Source organism: Hemicordylus capensis, chromosome 1, assembly GCF_027244095.1.
Source record: "Hemicordylus capensis ecotype Gifberg chromosome 1, rHemCap1.1.pri, whole genome shotgun sequence".
Lineage (NCBI taxonomy): Eukaryota > Metazoa > Chordata > Lepidosauria > Squamata > Cordylidae > Hemicordylus > Hemicordylus capensis.
The window spans coordinates 133916355-133938209 of NC_069657.1; the positions used below are offsets into that span (position 1 = coordinate 133916355).

Consider the following 21855-nt stretch of genomic DNA (forward strand, 5'->3'; position numbering starts at 1 on the left):
AAAACAGCTTGCCACATGGAGGCAGTTTCAAGGAGCTGAACTGTGAGAGCTGCTGTACATAGCAGCACTCTCAGGTATTTTCATTACTACAGGACCGTCCTATATAACAATAATAATGGTTTTTTCTCCCTGGTAAAAAACGTGCAGTTAATGTAAACAAAGTGACTTGATTTGCTTGGTAGGTACAACTAAACATAGTTCAAAATACTGTAGAATCCATCAGTCTATCAATAGAAATAAGAGTGTACTTTTAAATAACAAATTAGAAACACTTTCAAAATAAACGCAAATAAAGTGTGTCTTTTAATTTTGAACCAATTTGCCACCCCTGTTAGCAATACAAACATACAGTTCAGCATCATTAATCAAGCCATGTTTGGTTGAACAAAAGCTTAATCCTGCAAAGAAATATGTGTATACTCAATCTGATATCCGGCAAATACTCCCAACAAAACAAACAAGGCCATGGTTTCTCAGATGCGGCATCCAGGGGCCTTTCATGCAGCCACCAAGGCACTGGTTGCTCTGTTCACTTGCATGGGATCAGACTGCTCTGTGGCCATATTTCTGGCTACAGCGAAGTGCCACTAATCAGGTCTCTCTGAAATGCACTAAATGTGTCCACCTTATATCTTTACAAAACTAACCTGTCCACTTCCATCAATGCCAAAACATATCAGAAGTGATAAAAGAACAATTTATATTTTTTTCCCATTTGTACTGCTTCCTCCAAAAAGCTTAGAATTGCATCTTGATTTTGTTTTACTTTGTTCAACTTTCATAACTGCCACCTCCTGTAACAAGCATTTGTTTGCCTCCCCCGCCCCCCATTTGGTGTACAATTAAACAAAAATATGTGCATAGTCTGCTGTCTGTAAACTTGCCAGCTTCGTATATAATAATAGATACTTTATACTAGCTCTGATTTTTAAATTGTGATTAAATAATCTCTGCACAGCTACCTTTAAAGTGTAATATATAATGTGAAAATATCATTTTCATGTAGTTATACATCCATGGGTTTTTTGGTCAAGAACCTCATCTACATATTTATGTACAGATAATCTAAAACCATGGTGCTTAATGTACAAATAACAACAGGTGAGAAACATAGAACAGTGGTGTGTGTATGTGTGTTTTCCTAATGCTTGGTCTTGCAAAACATTTCAGGCATGCAGAGGAACCGAGCTTGTGTTGGGATAAATGGCGGTATAGTGGGACTGTTTATGCCACATATATTCTGCATGGTGCAAGTTTTTGCAGGACTCAGCTATAGATTAAATACATTTCAGACTTCTAAAATTAAAAAAAAATAGCATCTAAGCAGCCATTTTTGTTCATATAGGTTTGTCAGAGATGCTAGAACATTAAAGCAAGGGGACATATATAGCTGAAGCTGCGTCACCAACACCAGCTGCCGGGATTATCATATATTGCTTTCTCAAATCAACTGCATAGTTTATATTACTGGGCTAAGTGGTTTCCAGCTGAGCGTGGCTGAAGTGGACTTGTAACCAGCCACATAATTTGGACAGGATGCGGTGTCTGACAGCCACTTCTGCTTGTGAGGTCTGGCTTATAACCTAATAATCAGAAGGAGACAATTGGCTGTGTAAAAGGTGGGGTGTAGAGTGGCACTTGTGTTTCTGCATGATGAGCTGACCAAGAACTCTGTTATTGCCAAAGCCAGCTATTCAAACAACAATGGGCTGCTTTTAAGAAATATGAAAATAATTGGGGATTCCTCTATATTTTCTTCTAGATTCTGAGCTTATAAAGCAAGAACTACATTCATATTCTCAAGTTTTTAAGCATATGGACTGGAAACTGATTTTTAATTAAAGCTTCAAATTCTTACAATATTCAAAGAAAATTGACTCAAAGGCCACATAATGTGCATCCCTAGATTAAAGCAAAATACATAGCTGAATGCACTCAGAATGGTGTGACTACACCTGAGGTTGGAATTAAATCTCATATTCTGACTCATCTCTGAATTAGAGAAGTCTTATGCTGGGAAATATTGTAGCTTGCAAGTCAGGGATGAATGCTAAAACAAACAATTACACAATTAATTGGGGCCATCCCCTACCATTAACAGATGGATGAAGTATATTAAAAACATGCCAATCAGGAAATTTGAATACATTTTATTGCCCTTTGTTTCGATGCAACTTGTCTACAAGAATCAACAGGTTTAGCTCTTCATTCTAAAGCCTTGTCTGGGCATAGCTTAATGTTAACGGCTGATATAGAAGGAAGAATATAATAAGAGACATATAAAAAGTCACAGAAAATGAGGTGTCTCCTTATACCAATCATAAAGATTTCTTATATGCATTGGGTAACATCTAGACTAGTACTTCTGCAAGCATTTGTGCAAGGGAGGAAAAGAGATTTTAGCAGATCTCTCTTCCCTCTGAATCCCCTTGAAAATATGTCCTTGAGGGTCCCCCAGCTCTCAGTGACATATTTTTGGAGGACAGAAGTACTAGTCTTGCTGCTTCCCACTGCTAAGGGTCAGTTCAAATGTGATTCATTCTATACTTCTGACTTTCCTTTTTACATGATATATTGAATAGTTAACTACCTAAATATTATAGATACTCTGTGTGATCACTTCAGTGGCAGCTCTTTGTGACCCCGCAGGGATAGAGGCATTCAAGGTAGGTCCCAAAGATGCTGATAGTGTCTTGAGGGTGTGAATGTGGAAGGGACCAGCATGGCCACAGTAAAAAAGTTATTAGAAAGTAATGAGAATACACTTTCATGTGTGAAGTAGTAACATCACATTCAGCTCATGTTATCACTTTCCCTGGAGATGGAGAGGCTAATAGGTATGTTGAACATGACCTTGGATGAACCCTGGATATGCTTGGAACATTGTGACTACTCTGTGCCCTCCTGAAGACATAGTCGGCAAAACAGAAAACAGCTGGTGACAGTTCATTATAGAAAAAATCCAAAACCCAATCCAAAAATCCAAAATCCACTTGCCTACTAGTCAATTATTATCCCCCTAACATGTCATAAGCATAGTCGCAGATTCTCCTGCCCCCGCCATGCTGGACTATTCCAAGCCATATAGTAATAAGTTTGAAAGTACACTAAAAGAGATGGGAGCATCTAGTCTTCAAAATACAGGGCTACATAACATTCTGTTAGGTATTTATCATTATTTCCAGCCCATTCTATGAAGCTTTATCACAGCAGGTTACACACTGGTTTGGAGGTCGGTTTTTGCTTCAGGCTTTGCTTAGAACATGAATTCTGATCCTCATCATGCTCTGAACATTACACACATTACATTTCTATATAAAATATAGAGATATAAAAATAATACTTCATGCAATACGAAAACCTCTCTCCCAATGCAATGTCACGTTAATGTGTGAGCATAGCCTCCCCTGTACCAACAGTTGCTGAAGGAACAGTCTGTCTGGGTGGCAGTTTACATTGTCTAGGTGCTGATCCCTGCAGTCTTTCATCTTAATGGGGGATATATATTTTTTGCTCTTTCCCTTTTTCTCTGCAAGTATGTATATGACTAAGAGCTGAAAAAAGCAGATAGAATTTAAATAGCAGAATCAATCCTTTCCTGGCGTCGCTTCATGATTTCTTGAAGTTCTGACTCTCCTCTGTTTTTCTGGAATAAAAACAAAAGATTAAGCATGTAAACCTTTTGATAAAATAGCCCCCTCTTAAACTTAGTGGCCAACATGATGGGCAACATTCTGTCAAGATAAGGGGCCTGTTGGGGTGGCTGTGTAACTTCAAAGGCGGCCCTGACAATGTTGCAAAGAGGCTGCTGCAGAAAGACTTAAAACCACTTTTGGGCAGCAGCATGTTGCTCCTGCCACCTGAATTTTAATTTCCGCAGCACGGCACTGTTGGGGCCGCCTTTGAAGTTGTGTAGTATCTTCAATGGGTCCCTTATCTCAGACAAAACACTGCATGTCATGTTAGCCGATGTAAAGTTCAAGTTATACTAATTTTCTTCTTCTTTTAATTGGCTGCATCTGAGAGAGTAATTTTGGAAAACTTTATCTGAAAAACTAAAAGAATGAAAGTCAAGGTTCAACACTATGGACATGCATGTATGAATCAATCCATAGAGAATGAGATAATAGGATGCAAATTATTTCCCCCTTTTATATACAAAGAGAAAATGCAAATGTCAGCCAAAGATGGGTTAATGGCTGCTGCTTAAGCGCTATTCTGCACAGGGCAAGTGAGCAAATTAACACATGGCTTTTCCTGACATGTAGCAATAACTGTTCATATCAGCTATTTATTTGTTATTTACATTTAAATACTGCCCTTTGTCTTGAGTACTCAGCACAACAAACAACAAACTAATTAAAACAATTATTAAAAACTACACAAGAAAAACCTCCAAAAAGCCCAACAGGCACAGCTACAAAAGCTATGTACACAATGTACATGTTAAGGCGATGTCTAAGGTTTCAAATGCTGAAATCTAGGTTCTGGGATTCCTGTGCTCCCCTCTTTAAAAAAACCCAAAAACCACTAGAATCAAGTTTTTAATCAGTCTTTTTCCAGAAACGCATTTCCCCCTTGCTTTAAATTAGGTAACTCTGGGATCTTTCAATAAAATGTTACAAGTGTGAGCAACCCACTGTAGGAATTTAGCTTTGCAAACAAACATAGTCCTCCTTGACAGCCAATCAAGGAGGACTGTTCTTGACAGTCAGTTCTTGCAAGAAAGGATGACAGGACAGCATTGTGGGAATTTTAGTCTGTGGCAAGCAATGAAACACAATGAAGTTCAAACATGCAGAAAATGTTGCCCAACTAGCTTAATCAGCCCATATATATATATATATATATATATATATATATATATATATATATATATATATATATATCCCCCTCTAAAACTCGCATGCTGCTTTGAATGATGAACCTAATTAAATTCCAGTACAACCCAAGTATATCTACAAGAGTGGTTAATTGACCTCCGTGTATCACAGCAGTAGAATCTGTTAGTCCAGATGCCACATATTTTTTTTTCCCTTCCAAGAGTGTAAATAGTTTTTTTAATAGTGGAAAAGCATTTTCCAAAATTATTTTCCTTGTATTTTGGAATGACATTTTGTATAACCACTTGGAATGTTTGCCATCTTGGGAACTTCTAATACACTGTTTGCTGACAAAGGTCTTACCTCTAGGAGAGACTTTTGCACTGTGATTTTGCTGTACACTCTGGCCCCCTCTTCTCCGCATACTTTTTTCAATTCCTCTTTGTTCAAAGAGAAAAGCTGTGCCCCAGTCAGTATGCCAAGATGGTCCACAGTCCTGGCAAAATGTAAGTAAGTGGCACTATTAACATTCTTATTTTGGCTTGGGGGGGAAAGTGACAGGGTGGGATTCTGAATTTACAGGAGAGTATGACTGTGCTTCATTTGCTGTCTTTATTGTTTATTTATGTAATTTATACACCGCCCTTCCTAAAGTGGCTCTGGGTGGTTTACATTAAAATCAAACACACATAATAAAACAAAGTTTTTAAAAAAACCATTTAAACCAGATTTAAATGTCCTTGGCCAACCTGTCAATGTCTCTGTGAGGAGGGACATTCACATGTTGTTCCTTTAGTAGTGTGGGTGCTTCTGCATCAGCAGTTCCTCCCATGCAAGTCTGTGTAAGTTTTCTACCTGCATTGTTCATTCTGAAGCTGTGCTGGCATATTGTGCATCCTCATTCTCAGCAGGCTCCCAGCCTGAAGGAAGCAGAATGGGCTCAGGAGCCAGGGTGAGTGGCGGGGGGAAGTGACTGTTGGCAGCTCTTGTTGTCAATGAAAGGCGCACCGGCCAATTGGCTGGCTGGAGTGGGGAAGGGCTAAGGGCTTCCTCCGACTGTCTGGGAGCTGGTGGACAGAGGCAGAGGGGGTGGCAAGTGGGTGAGTGACTGGTGGCGGCGGAAGCAGCAATAGCTGGCTGGCCAGGAGGAGGGGGAGGCAAATGAGGTGGCTCATGTTCCTTGGCCACGTCTACCCAATTATAGGTCTGCTCTGCCTAGAGAGGCCAATCAACATGAGTCTGCATAACTTCTTATGACTCCATCTTAAGGTTGTTATAAAATGTAAACCATTTGGGGTCATTTCAGCAGGCCTAACTGCTCCACACTTTTTGCTTTTCTTACCATCCAGCCAAATGAAGAGTTCTGAAGAACTCAAACATTAGCTGCTCAAGATCCTGAGTCATTTTGCTTGGACCTAATAAAGGTAGATTTGATTGTGTCTTTTGGATTTGCTGGTCAATACAAATCCAAATAAAACTACCTTCTTGATCTTGCTTCCATTGGGCAGTTCTATTCCTTCTGTTTTTCTTATTTTCCCTCTGTTCATTATTAATGCAGCACACTTGTCTAGTCCAAACTCCATTGCTGTACCGCTACTGAATATACGGACAGTGTTTAGCAGTGATTCGATTTCTGACTGGGACTTTCCATACAACTTCAGATCGTCCATGTACAGCAGATGGTTGATTTGACTGGATGTTTTAGATGTTTGGTATCCGAGGCCTGTTTTGTTTAGTATTTGTGAAAGTGGGGTCATGGCGTTTACCATCAACAGAGGGGATAGTGAGTCCCCTTGGAAAATGCCTCTTCTAATGCTAACCTGTCCAAGTGTCTCACCATTGATTGTTAACTGTGTACTCCACATGCTTATTGCTTTTTTAATAAATATCTGAATAAATATCTGAATGACACAAGTTGTTTCTAAACATTTTAGCATCCATGTGTGAGGCAATGAATTGAAGGCTTTCTTGTAGTCAATCCACGCAACACTTAGATTGGTTTTTATTCTCTTGCAATTTTCTAAAATCATTTTGTCAATCAGCAGCTGGTCTTTTGTGCCTCTGGTGTTTGGGCAATTTCCTTTCTGTTCAACTGGAAGCTGTTTGTTAGTTAATAAGTGTTGCATCACTTCATCTGCTATTATTCCAGTTAATAATTTGAACATGTTTGGCAGACAGGTTATCGGTCTATAATTACTTGGAACTGCACCTTTTGCTGGGTCTTTCATGATGAGATGAGTTTTCCCAGTTGTTAGCCATTGTTCAATATCACCTCCTTGCAAAATGTGATTGAACTGTTTTGATAGTTGTTTATGAAGGCTTGTAAGGTGTTTAAGCCAAAAGCCATGCAGTTCATCGTTGCCTGGCGCAGTCCAATTTTTAATTTTCTTTGCTCTTTCACTTATTAATTCTGGTGTTATTATTAGATCTTGCATTTGTTGGTTACATTTTTTGACCTCTTTCATCCAGCCTGCTTTTTTATTATAATCTATTGGGGTTGTCCCATAATTTCCTCCAGAATTGCACTGTTTCTTCATTTGGTGTTTCTATGTTTCTTGCAGTTTCTCCTTCTATGCTTTGGTAGAAACGTCTCTGATTCGACTGGAATTGGAGATTCTGCCTGTGTTGTGTAATTCTGGCTTCATATCTGCTAATCTTCTTTGACACTGCTGTTATTTGCTGCTTTATTATTTCCAGGACTTCTCTAATTTTCCTTAAATCGAGGTGCTATTTTTGGATCAGATACTGTTTGGTGTTTTCATTCTTCAGCTTCTTGTCTTTCATATCTTTCAATTTACTAGCATCTGATCTAAGCCCAGCGATTTTATTTTCTAATCTAATCTTCCATTTAGGTGATGTACGACTTTCTTTTTTGACAGGTCCACTGATCTTATATCCGAGCTCTTGTGTTGTTATTGTTGCTGCACTGTACATTAGTTGGTTTGTTTCTTGCAAATTCTTGGTTGTTATTTCTGCAAGTGCAGCATTGACATCTTTTAATGCCTGAGCAAGTTGTTTTTTTGGCAACTGTTTTTAGAGCTGGAAGTCGAACCCTGGTGGTTGTTTGGTTCATGTGCTCAGTTATTTTTTGCTTTAGTTCTTGTTGCTTTTCTGTTAAACGGCATTCGGGTTTTTGAGGTGAAGGCAAAGGGGCGGTTTCCTGGTTTTCATTTTGAAACAGTTCAGCAACAGAGGCATCCTCGATTTCCAACATCATTAATTATTATTATTATTATTATTATTATTAGTAGTAGTAGTAGTAGTAGTAGTAATAGTAGTATTGTTGTTCACTGCCTAGAGTCTTTAGAGGAGGTGGTATATAAGAAAATTTTAATAAATAATAATAAATAAATAATAACCAAGACTTGGGGAAAGTTGCGGTTTGGAATATCATACTTCCTTCTGGAAATGTCCACCATATATTTTGCTACATAATTTATTTGTTAATTCAACCTTCCATCCTGCTGCCACATGTCACCTCACATGATATAAAGATGAGGGAAGAGAACAGTAATAGCAACTTACGCTTTGCTGAAAGAATTTGCTTCCAGCCAAGATTTGACCTCCTCAGCATTGGACTCAAAGGTCATGGGCACATGAACTTGCTGAGCTTTCTCAACCTTGAAGTTCCTTTGAGGGGCCTGGACTTTGATATTGGTAATCTTTTTCAGCAGCTCATCATTGACTTCATCCATGTGATGGATCAATTCTAAAAACAGAGCATAAATTAAGAAGAAAAAATCCAGGCACCATCAACCAGTTAAAAGAATTTTAAGCTGTAATCATTTATTTTTATTCAATTGATTTTAATCAATTTGATTATAATTAAATAAGGCAAAATCCTCAAAAAGCAAAAAAGACTCATATACTGATGTATAAGAATTAGCAATTTAAGCTACCACTCATTATAAGAAAGAAAAGGGGCCATCTTTAATATTTCTTTTTCATTCCTTATTTCAATAAACACTCTAGAGCCAAAACGTCTTCCAAAAGATAAGCAACCATGGCCTTAACTCTCATCCACATTGATTATGTTCCCCGCTCACTGATTAAAATTAGCTTTCAGTAATTAGTCAACTGAAGATTTAGTTGATGAATTATCTGATTAAACTGATTTAAAGCATGCAGTTCTACCAACTACAATGAAAACAGATGAGATATATTCTTACATTATTTTTGCCTGTTTCAATAGGTAAAGATCATTCAGGTCAGGTAAAGCAAGGGATATTGTTTCTGCAGCTATTCTGCAGAACGAATTGCTTGTGACTTGCAAATACTCATTTCATTTCACTTCTTTTGCTTTATACAGTAAACCTTTCTTTTATGTATGCATATCTCTATATCTATATCTATAGCTTTGGAAAAAGTGGTGTGTGTGTAATTATAACCATAAAAACAAGAAAGCCTTGATGCCATTTTATTTTAAAGAAAAGCACCATTAGGGGGCAGGCATTTGGAGTAGAGAAATAGCTGGCAAAAGGGAGAAAGGATGCTTAACCCTTGCCTTGTCCCTAATAAATCTGCTCACTGCATCAGCTGTCCCCGCCATCATGGAATTAAAATGGAGCATTGGCACTTACCATGAAGGCTTCTTCTGGCTGCTGCAGTGAAGGACATCTCTATGTGGGTTATCCTTCCCCACGTTATCCATGGCAGGACTATGCTAATTAGCTAAACTGAATGTCTATATAGCTTGGGGAGGATAACCCCAGTTCTTTCATGCCTCAAGGCGTAAGGATAGCTGGAACAGGAGATATAGAATATGAACATGTACAACAAGAGGAGCAAAGAACTATACACAGTAATGAAAAGGAGGAAATGCAATTCCTTGTCGCATGAGAGGCTCTGTGTTCTGTTGATGGAGGCCATTCCTGAGAGTGGATACAGTCTGTCAAGGATTACCTGAGAACTACAGCCTGAGGTAACTAGGAACTGGGAGTAGGTGGAGGCACTGACCAGGTCAACCGAGATGTCCTTGACTCCAGCAGCTAGAAGAAGCTATCATGGTAAGTGACCAATGCTCTGTTCTCAGCTGCTGGAGTCAAGGACATCTCTACGTGGGACTTACCACAGCCCAAAAGCGACTCTGTACGGAAGTGCCTCTGTAGTGACTAGCCTCCCCTCCTTCTAAAAGGTTAACAGGGAATGAACCCTCACCTTGACTGACAGGCTGTTGAACTCCAGGGCAACCAATCAGTACACCATGTGGGTGGGGCCTATAGAGCGGTTGCTGGGAATTCTAAGAGGAAGAAGGGTGGTCTGTGCTGGAGAACCGTGTGCGGCAAGGCTTAATGAGAGGCATGGAGTTTTGCTCCCTCATGGTCGAAGCCAGCATGGAGGCTTCTCTTGTGGAATAACTTTGCAGATCCTTGAAAGAGAGGATTGCAGGAGGCTTGATTCTCAGCAGGAGTTTTGGTGAGTTTTCAAGGAAAAGGGAATTCAGCATAGGGACCAGTTTGTTTAGTCAGACTGTGCATTAGGAATTTATATTTCTTTGTGTGTGTTCTTTGCATATTCCTGATACTGTTCGATTATTGTTTACCTCCAACGTAATTAAAATAAGAAACACTAGCTTATGCTCAACCCACCTAGGGTGTTGCAAAAGACTGTAAACATTTAAGCATGCCTATATGCAACCTGAAGCCTAAGACAACCTATTTTTGTAACCTACTAAGTATTTTTGCGTGTATCTAAAAGCCGCAGATGGAAGCAGTCTGTAGTAATTGAATAAAACTGGGGTGTTTTTTTTTGTTCTTTTCTTTTTATAAGAGTTGGTTTTTAACTCAAGAAAAGCAAGGGCAGAAAAGGGGGTTTCTCTGGTGCAAAAGCGTCCTCAAGTGCTCAGCAGCTATAAGTTTTCTCACTATATGTAGGCATCCTCATGGAAGGTTTTTGTACTTATCCAATAGCAAAATTAAGAGAGTTTTCTCTGGGATAGTCCACCCCAAGGCTGGCGGCAGCATTAAAATCTACTGGAAATAAAGAATAGTTCTATGAGAAGCCCAGCCAGGCAGCTCACCAGGGATGACTCAGCATTTCTTGTCCTCCATGTGTGCTAGCCTTAATTCCTTACAGCCTCCCACTACTTCTGGAATAGCACCTGCTGAAGTACGCACCTTCCAAAAGTGGCATGGGCTGAGGCATAAGGTGTCCATCCTGTAAATGTTTGGTAAAAGTGGATGGATTCTTCCAAGTAGCCACCTTGCATATCTCATGTACAGGAGCCACTGCTGAAAATGCCACCGTGGTGGCTGTTGCCTGGGTGGAGTGAGCCAGGATGTGTGTCAGAGGTGGGGGTGTTGTGTCTCATAGGCCATTGCAATGCATGCTCTGACCCACCTGGCTATTGTTGTTGGAGATACTGCCTTGCCCATTGATCCAGGAAGAAAAGATATGATTAGGGTTCACATCTGTGAACGTTGAGCCTGTATCATGCTTTCTCTGTTGGGTGCGTAGGTTGCGGGCAGAAGGAGGGTAGGACAATATCCTGTGAAGTATGGAAGGCTGAGGAGACTTTGGCTTGAAAGAAGGGATCAGGAATAAGACAAACCATCTCCTGGGAGAATATGCAGTAAGATTTGTGGACAGACAAAGTTTGAAGTTCTGAAACTCATTTGGCAGATGTGACGGCTATAAGGAATGCTAGTTTAAATGAAAAGATGTGTAATGGTATGTAGCAAATGGGTTCAAATGGAAGATCATGTAGGGCCTTCAGGACGGTATGCAGGTCCCAAGAAGGGAAGCGATGGACCGTCGGTGGAGATAATATGATTGGCACAATCATATTGCTAGGTGAAGAAAATGTTTGAGGTGCGGATGTGCAAGGGCCGATTTATGTGAAAGACCAGAAATCAGACCTATCAATGATGTTACTTGATGTCTGAGGGAGTTAGGCCTGAAGCCCTTGTCCAGCCCATCCAGCAGGAATTATAGGAGGTGCTTATCCCTTGGGTATAGAGTGGCAGGCGGACCAGCAGAGGTCTCCACGTGCACTGATAAATTATATTTGTGGAGGCCCATCTGGATGCCATCATAGTGTGCAAGACCTTTGGTGAATAACCGTGCTGACTTAGTAGTCACAGCTCAGTCACCACACGGCTAGCTGTAACCAACTGGACCTTGGGTTAGGAGATCTGGCGTTACAGTGAGCATCCTCAGCTCTGCTGTTGCTAGGTGAGTTAATTCTGTGAACCATGGTCTCCTGGGCCAGAATGGGGCCACAAGGATCACTTGTGCTCTTGAGGGAGCGGATTTTTCTTACCACTCTGGTGAGTAGTGGAGTGAGAGGGAATGCATACAGCAGACCCTGAGGCCAGTGTGTTGATAGGGCATCCGTGTCTATCACTTCCTTGCAATGGAATCTGGAGATGAACTTTGGCAGGTGGGTGCATAAACCTTTGAGGCGTAAGTTTATTAACCTGAGGACTGTCTAACCGATTTGAACCAAATTTGGAACAGCTGTAGTGAGAGACACACAGGGACACCTCAATGGTGCAGTTTGTAATGATAACATCCACTCCGATCCAAGATGGCGGACACATGAATATTTGAGGTGCAAGAGATCTAACTTGTGGACTTCAATCTGCACCAAATTTAGTCCAGATGTAGAGACAGTGAAAGGAAAGTAGGCTGATTAGTTCTTACTAGAACAACTTTTGGAGGGAGGGATGCAGAGGAAAATAAGAACTAGTGGAAGAGCAAGGATAGGAAGGAAGGCAAAGTAGAAGGCAAGGAGATCGATCAAACCAAGAGAGAAGCTGCCTGGAGCACTGCAGGACTGAAAGAACTGGGGCAGGGATTATCCTCTCCAGGCTATATAGGCATTCAATCTAGCTAATTAGCGTAGTCCTGCCCTGGAGCACGTGGGGAAGGATAACCCACATAGAGATGTCCTTGACCCCAGAAGCTGAGAAATTCGTATTTTATTGGACAAACACTTATTAAACCTCAGAGAGAGAAAAGCAGCTGTTTGTGTGTGTGATTTGAAGCAGAGAAACTGTGGGGATGAAACAGGTTAAGCACCCTCCCCCTCCCCGCTGCCCTTGTGGTTTCTTTTCTCCAAACCCCTGCCTCCCTAAGTTTTTTTCCATATATGGAATATCACCAGATCCAAAGAGAAAGTAGTTTTGGGACAGAAATAAATAACTGAGAAGAGCATGAAAACAGCAGTTCAGTCTTCCAATACAGTCTGATATAATATTGTTCCAATTAGATGCACAACCCTAGAGATTGCATGTTATTCTGGAAGATGTAAAATGCATTTGTGCTGAGTGCTGGGCCCTCTTGCACTATGTACTTACGTTCTTTGGCATCAGCAGAATTACGGGCTATCATTTCACTTCCCCATTTCTCCCCAGCATAGCTGGCAGGTAACTTGTGTGAGGGGCTAGAAGGTCCAATTCCCCTTGGACTCAAGTCTCCTTTGTATTTCTGATTTGTCTACAAAGTGAGAAAGAATCATTGTCAAATATTTCTTCTTTATTACTTCAACATAAGAACAGATTATCAGTCCCTACTGCTGAGAAGAGGTACAAGAGCTGAACCACCCAGCTCCTCTGCTAATATAATTTTTTGTGTGACCTATGAAGTCTCTAACTCTGTTTTATGTTCATGCCTGAAATTCCCACCCACCAGCTGCTGAGAACACTGGCAATTCCAAGGTAGTGGGCAGCTATGTGGGTACTTCATATTTAGCAGATATGGCACATCTGTGAGAGTTAATATCTAAATCTGACCTGCTCAAGTGACCCATAATCCTCCAGTTTAACCAGATCCAAGATATTATACGGGACATAACCAGACTGCCCACTGCGGTTTCGCAGCTTCCACCATTGCTTATTATCTTCTATCACCTGTGAACATAAAATCAATCAATCAGCTGAGAAAAATTTAGTTCTGGCGCTTTTAAAATATCTTCTTTGGGGTTCTTCTTTTACTTTCTTTAAACAAATATCCTGGAAAATCTTAGCTTACATTATACGCTGTGCAAGTCTTTCCCCTCAGAATAGTCTGTTACACCTAAGCGGTTTACAGAAAAGCCTTCAAAGCAGCAAGGCGTATGTTTCCATCTACTTCTGCTTCCCTGCTTATTAAGTCTCCCTTCCCCCAGTCTTATTGCCCAGAGGAGCTCTGCCTTCTCAGCTCTTCAATGAGAATGGGAGCCAAACGTAAGCCTCTATCACAGTCAGAACAAAAACAGTGCTATGGTGCAGGACTGTTGTGTGGATGCTGGATACACAGCACATGCTCTCACTTTTGGCCTTAAACAATCGCTGACCCTAAAAGAATAAGAGCTTCTGTAAAGACCATAGGGAGCATCAGCACATGCTATGGGTAATCAATACCCACTTTCCCCATTTGCAAGCTGTTGTATTCTATCCAGTATTGTTTATGTTTTGTTTTTTGGAAGTTTGTCCCAGTGGGGATTCTGTAGAGAGTGTGTGGTGGGGTGGAGTCAGAAAGGAAAGTGGGGGGGAGGAGAAGGGGAAAATGGAGTTGTTTCTGAAGAAACTCTTAGAGGTGTGCACAGAACCGCAGAGCTGCGGTCCGGCACTGGGGTGGGGGTTCCTTTAAGGGCAGGGGGAGGGTTTACTTACCCCTCCCGCCGCTTTCCCCCCCTCCGGCACACGTATTTTAGTCAGTAATTGGGGCGGCAGGATACCTCCCTGCCGCCCCTTCCCCTGCTCGGCTGTAAAAGGCTTCAGGAAACCTTTTGTGCATGCACATGTTACGCGCGCGCTTCACGTCTCTGCAATGTGTGCGTGCATGTGTGGCCGTGTGCGCGCATGTCATGGAGACATGAAGCGCGCGTGCACGACGCGCGCATGCGCAAAAGGCTTCCTGAAGTCTTTTGCAGCCAAGCGGAGGAAGGGGCGGCAGGAGGTATCCTGCTGCCCCAATTACTGACAAAAATACGTGCACCGGAGGGGAGAAAGTGGCGGGAGCGGTAGGTAAACCCTCCCCCAACCCTTAAAGGAACCCCCACCCCAATCCGCACGAACCCCGAACCGCCCATGTCCGGACCGGTCCGGAGGCCTGTAGAATGGCCTCCGGTCCGGTCTGTGCACATCACTACTCTTAGTTGAATCTATAGAAGATTACTTTGTATTTGTGAGGCAAGCAGCTATAAAACACAAGGCTGGACTGGAAAGAGACTCAAGTTCATTCTTTTACCTCCAGAATTTCATCCTTGAGCACTGAAAGTTCAGTGGCATTCCGAGCAGTGAAATCATATTGAATTTTGGCATATCGCTTTGACGGGGCCACACCCTGTGCCTCAAAATTCCTGCAAGACAGACATAAGGGGTTATCATATACCACATAATTCTACCATAGTTCAGTTCATTGACTTATATCATGTTTTACCAAACAAATTGCTCAAAGCAGTTTATAAAACATTAATTTCTTCTGTGCAACCAGGATATACGTTGACAATAAAACATATTTGGTTAAATGAAAGCACAACCCAGAATAAGATCTGAATTGAAATCAGAAACATTATTTAATTTCCCCTGCCGCCAAGTCTGCAAATTGAACAAGCCTTCAATAAATATCAATACCGTAAGTGGCTTTGAGCTCATGAAATATTAAATAAATAAAAGTTGACCGAGGCTGTATTCCATGGGTATGAGTGTGCTTTATGCTTATGAGCAGTCAAAAAGAGCTCCAACTCAGCTTCTCTGGTGGGTGGTTATTAAAGCGCCTTCTAGGTGTTTGTATATGCTTGGACATATCACCTTAAGTTCACTTGTAATTATAACAACGTCCTAGAAGGTTAAAGCAAATTGAAAGTGGCTGCAAGTTAATTTTGCTCCTAGTTAAAGCTTGCTTTGCCCTGCTGGGCAGTGAACCAGATGGATGTACCTTTTGATACAGATGTGGATGAAGATTCCCATCTTGGGCTATTAGTTATTGCATGCAACCAGAATGGAGAATTTTGTAGCACCTTTAAAACTAACATTTTTAATTAACTCTGTTCATCTTTAAAATGCTACAAGTCTCTCTCTCTCTCTCTCTCTCTGTATGTTATAAGAGACTAACAAACTGGCATGCAACTAACTGCATTTAGTGAACCAGGACCTCTGGGTTTAAGCCACTTTCTGTCTTGGCTCAACCTTCAATATGATTCAGTATTACTTCAAGACAACCTTATGGGCTAAGAACCCACACATACACACATTTTTAATCACTCTTCATTTGCATGGTTTCAGAGCACTTAAGAATATTCTCAGATGTGCATGTTTTTCTTCTCTTCATCTAAAGCTTTCTTGGCTTTATACAACATTTCCATAGAAACATGTCAGTACTCTATTAGGTATTATTAAATTGTTGTACATTGCATTTATGTGTTCTCTGCATAGCCACTAAAGGTCCCTCCAACACATTTAAAATGTTCCTCAAAGCCTTTGTTGGTTGTTAGTTAATAATGTCAAAGCCTTTGTTGGTTGTCAGTTAATAATGACATACATGCCGTACACATTAATAACTAAGCCAGTTAAAACACAGTACTATACAGTCATCTTCATGGGCTGGGAATTTGAATCAAGACATATTAACATCCTAGACAGGAAAGCAATTAGTCATCTTTTCCAGCAGCTGTCCTAAAAAAGCTTGTTAGAAATAGGCAGGAGAAGTTGAGTTATGTTTGACTTCTTTGAAACATGCCAGTAACAGAATGAGTCACTGGAAAGAATGGCAAAGAATGGTAGAATTAAGAAGAATTTCTGCCTTCTACAGCCAGGTAGTTAGGCCCACATGACACCTTACAGGGAGATATGTGGACACCACTGGCCTCATCTTTTTGGTAACATCAATACAACCAGGAAAGACATCAAGATGAGGCACATATGTGGGCTGGTTCTGGGGGAGGGGGAAATATCATCCAATCAGCTCCTTTTCTGTTGGTTAAAAACTGTTTTTCTGAGCACTCAAATTGCAGTTGTTGTTGCTGAGAAAATGTGATCCTTCCCTGACCCATCCATTGCAATTATAAGCGCTTATGTGGAATGTTTGTGTCATGGACACTTCTTGGTTCCTGTGACTTCATTTGTGACACAACCTTCCTCCCTTGCCTGCCAGTTTGTGTGCTCATAACCACACTCCTTTTTAAAAATGCAGCAACACTAGAAATGGTAACTACTACTGCCGCCGCCACCACCACCATCGCTACCATACCATTACATGGACTTTCCCCTTATTGTTATCTATATATATAGTTCTGTAAGGCGTGGCTAATCCTGTGCGTAGCAGCTCTTGCGAGGGTTCGCGAGCAGAAGCATTGTGGTGATTGGGCAGTGAGCACCATGGTGATTGGACAGTGGGGATTCCATATGCAGATAGGGAGAAGGGGCCTGTGGCACCATGGTGATTGGGCAGTGGGAATTCCATATGCAGATAGGAGGAGGAGCCTGCGATGGTTAAGGTCAGTTGGAATGCAGCTGTTACTGGTTGGAAAACGTTCTTGATTGAAGAGGTGAGGAATATATATATATATATATATATATATATAGAGAGAGAGAGAGAGAGAGAGAGAGAGAGAGAGAGTATCTATTTATCTATCTGTCTATTATATATATGTGTGTGTGTGTGTGTGTGTGTACATACATGAGACAAATATATATATATATATATATATATATATATATATATATACACACACACACACACACACACACGAGATAAATATATATGACAAAAGGAAAAAAAGAAGGGAGGGGAAGAAAGACAGAGGGGAAGAGCAAGTAGAGGAGAGAGAAAGAGAGAAAAAGAAGGGAGAAAGAAGGGTGAGGGACTGGACAGAGCCTGTCAGCAGCCTGAGTGGAATGAGCGGCCATGGCGGTGCCTATTGGCAGCAAGGAAGGTTCCAGTCACCCACTGCTGCTGTTTGGGGCTACTGAGGCCATTGGCGGAGGGAGGCAGGCAGGCAAGGAATGGGCCTGGGCCTGTCAGATGCCTAAGGGGAACGAGTGGCCATGGTGGTGGCAGCAGTGAGGAAGGGCCCATCAACCGCTGCTGCTGCTCCTGTGGGGAAGAGCAGAAGCGGGACTCAGGTGAGGAGGTGTGACCAAGAGGAGTGAGTGAGATGGAAGCAACCGGATGGAGGAGGAGGAGGAGCAGGAGTGCCGCTCAGGATGGAGAGATCTCTGAGGTGAGGGGAGCTGTGGCAGGGGGTGAGGGGAGCAATCAAGTACTAGCATGCAGATGCTCTGCAGGGGTTAAGCAATTTATTAATTATTACTTTTTTAATTTTTTAAGATTGTATGTCCATCCTTGCCTGTGCTGGGGTGCATCTACATGCATCCTCTCTCTATGCAGAGGTAGAGTACAGAGGCCCCTTGCAGACAGGATAGGAAGCCACAAGGAGATGGATATAAAGGGGAGAAATGGGAATCATGGTGTCTGATGGGTGTTTCCTGTGGCACATTCAGTGACCCAGGGCCAAGTGCAGAGCTGCTGCTCATGGTGTAATTAACCTGCAGACTGACTACTTTATTCTATGCACTAGAAATTACCTATTAACGTGCTGAGTAACATGTTGAGTAAAGGCATCCACAGCTTGCTTCTGATCAGCGGTCTGGACAGGCTTTACATTGCGACTGGAATACCCATTGGCTGATGACAGCTTGGAAGATAAAACAAAGAAAGAACATTACTACTCCAAGGGATATACCATGTCCCAGACAAAGCTGCAAGTGCCTAACACAGAATATCTTGAAAACAAAGCATGGCACTGTAGTAATGTGTTCCTCTTTCTTGGAGAAAATGCACTTAAACTGGCTAGCCTCTTTCTGTTAGGAAGAAAGCATCTGAGCCTCATCAAGTATAATTAAGATAACAGAGGATGGTATGCCAGGCAATTCTCACTTTAGTTTTTGTACTGAGCTAAAGCAGGTCAAATAGGTTGTGTTTGTGCAGCGGGAACAGGGAGGGGCAACAATGGCCACACATGCTTGAAGCAGGTTTTAAGAGATCCTAGAGTCAATGCAGCACAAGGAGCAGCAGGTGTTTCACTTTTAGGGCAGGGATTGGTCTCAGTCAGCAATGAATGCTGAACAAAGGATGTGATTCCATCAAGAAATATCTTAGTAAGTTTTTGATCTTAAAATTCTGTGTTTCTGAGTCCTGTCAGTTAGTTATGCAGTATTAAACAACTAACACTGTGTTTGCTTTCCAGATGAATTGTATAGTATTTCAAACACCATCAGGTGCTGTTTGCCTGAAACAGGTGAACTCAAACAGGTGGACAGAAATCATATGTTTCAAAAGCAACACCTGACATAATGATCATCACTATTTTTATAACAGCTATGTGCAAAGTTAGAATACTATAGAAAACTGGTGGACTTCTGATTTAAAATACATGCAGGGGATCATAATTCTGGGATGCTTCTATTCAGGCAAATTCATGTATAGTTTCTTTGGATTTGGTTCTCTGCTCCAAAACTGGATTCTCACAAAGATATAATTCAACCAATATAAAGAAAAGGCCCAAACAAAGGAGTAACAAAAGTCTGAAACAAAATGGCCCCAGTTCAGCTATGTGTGTGCACAGTAGAAGGCTGCTGCATGGGAGTGCAGCAAAGTGCCAACTCCCCCATCCAGCATCAGGGCTCTGCACACAAAGTGCCAATCAGATCATCAGCAATTGTGCTACAGAATTGGACAGAAATTGGGGTAGGAAGACTGAATCCACCTTACTATTTTCCCTCCCACACGCAAAGAGCTGATCAGCATTAGTGCGGATAATCTCCCTGGATCTAGATGAGGTCTTTCAGCATCAGGAACCGCATGCATTGTGCACAATGGAGATAGAAATGTTATGCACACGGAAACCTGCTTCTGAACATCTATGGCAGGCTTCCCCAAACTGCAGCCCTCCAGATGTTGCTGAACTACAACTCCCAGCATCCCTAGACACATTTTATGTGGCTGGGTATGCTGGAAGTTGTAGTTCAGCAACATCTGGAGGGCCGCAGTTTGGGGAAGCCTGATCTATGGTAATAGGTGGACTAAGGTGAACTACTTTATCCAGCAATAGCTCTTAGTGTGTCTTTGATCATAATTCCTCTGAGAAAAAGCAAGAATGCCAACACAAACGAGGCATTTTCTCTCAACCAATTATCCTTTGTTGGTCATTTATTTACCTTATCTACATAGAAGCTTGCAGAGTATTTGGTTCAGTTTGAATAAGATCATTGGGTGGGAGGGGGAAGTCTGAAAAAGTTTTAAATCTGAAATTTACCTCTTCTTGCAAGTGGGCAATGTCTATTTCCCAAGGGGCTCCACGGAAGATTTCCAAGGGTGGCTCCCATCCATTGCGGAATTTTGGAATATAACTTGGGACATTGGCATCTCTTGGCCAATCAGCTCTTGGAAACACATTAAAAAGAAGCGTATTTTATATGGAGCAAGGATCACAAGACATGCATTTCTATTTTAAGATATAGTTACCAGTCTCAAAATTTGAAACATATTTCGTGAACCAATATTCTAATTTCTTAATATTTTCAGCTCCCTGAAATTGCTATTAATAACTATAGAGTTGAATCTGGTGTGAAAGTGAGAGCTCTGTTTGAAAGTTTGTTCTGCTTCTGCATTTGGTAAACAAGCTTTGTATAGTTTTAGACACCCAACCAGAGGCAACAAGGTGGTGAAAGAAAAGAAAAGAAAAATCATGTACTGTAGGGGAAGCAATGCTCTCCTCAAATCATCTTCAGCTCTTTTAAAAGCTATTGTCTGACTCCAGTTTAAAATACAAAGCAATGCTGAGATAGACCATTACCATACTTGCAAGGTTTTCTTTAAAAACATTGATGGACTTGTAAATAGGTTTGTGTGGAAGAATGTCTGGCTTCAGAACTCTGCTTTGCATTATGGTGACGGAACATTAGGCCAGTTCTACAAGCTGAGATACTCTGTTCCCTTTTCTAAATAAACTAAACATACTATTGCCCCACTTAATCCTTTTATTCATATGGTCTCTTGGGGTTCCCCCCCCCTTCACCAGTTTTGGGTCTATGTGATTACCTTGACCTTGTCCATGTCTCCCCCAAGGACTCCCACAGCGTCATTTCCTTTGGTGTTAGATGTCCTTTCAGGAATTCTGTGGTATCTTTTGAAAGCAGTGGGCTGAGGACAGACCTTGCAAGTTCAGGACCTCCACAGCTAACAACGATCTAGATTACATATGAAAAGTTGCATTAGAAATTTTTCAATGATGTTTCAAAACGTCAGTTTTTCACTCTCTTCTTAAAAGTAATACATCGGGGAGCCAAAGGAAAACCTAAGCAAAATATTATGGGATTCTAATTTAGGTTTATGATTTTATAACCATGTCAGCTTTCCAATACATCAGTTGAGCTATGTATGCTTCAAGCAGTTCAGTAGACTATGGTTTATTCAAAGGATGGCTCTTAGAATTAATCCTATAGGTGTTTACACTTCAAAATATTGTTGTCATAAGTCAGACTCATTATCTTCTCAAAGAGAGTTCTGTAAATGGCATCTATCCAAGAATCCAACCTCAGTTTATAATATCATTGTGGAGCAAGTTGCATGGATGTGTGTGTGCATGTGCATATACAACCCCCCGCCCAACTCAAGAAGCTATCTTCATATATTTCCACAATACATGCTTGACAAAGACGACATGCAGCAGATTTTCTTCACTTTGGCATCCATTATGTAAACTAAGTCCTTTAGCAAACATTTCCCTATGGGTGCCTTCGGACATACCTGCAACTGTGGGACCAACGGACACACAGTTTGCTGCCCAGTCCCCCAGCACGCTCCCAGATGATTAAAATCTGAAGTCTGGGAGACTGCAAAGGGGCAGGAATTGGCTGTGCGGCTACCTCCAAGCCTGGAAGGAAAGCTGCAACAACCAATGGATTTTGAGCAGTGGGAGGCACTTCCTCCCTTAATTCTGGTTTGAGCCATCTGCCCCAACCAGACAACATGTCCCAGCTTATGGACCCTCAGTTTGGTGAGTGCACCTTACTACAAACAGAGGGTTCAACCAGAGGTTAGGGGG

General features: G+C 41.4%; 1 protein-coding gene across 1 annotated transcript in view; it reads right to left on the minus strand.

The window, feature by feature from the left end:
• Positions 1-280: 280 nt before the first annotated feature.
• EPS8L2 (EPS8 like 2) overlaps positions 281-21855 on the minus strand; it is a 151470-nt gene continuing 129895 nt past the window's right edge. The window contains exons 14-22 of the mRNA XM_053284696.1: positions 20850-20998; positions 20065-20191; positions 18335-18444; positions 14997-15108; positions 13559-13675; positions 13124-13262; positions 8349-8532; positions 5187-5319; positions 281-3646 (exon numbers count right to left, since the gene is read on the minus strand). Of these exons, the coding sequence (XP_053140671.1) occupies positions 3575-3646; positions 5187-5319; positions 8349-8532; positions 13124-13262; positions 13559-13675; positions 14997-15108; positions 18335-18444; positions 20065-20191; positions 20850-20998 (1143 nt within the window). The 3' untranslated portion in view covers positions 281-3574. The remainder of the gene's footprint in view (positions 3647-5186; positions 5320-8348; positions 8533-13123; positions 13263-13558; positions 13676-14996; positions 15109-18334; positions 18445-20064; positions 20192-20849; positions 20999-21855) is intronic.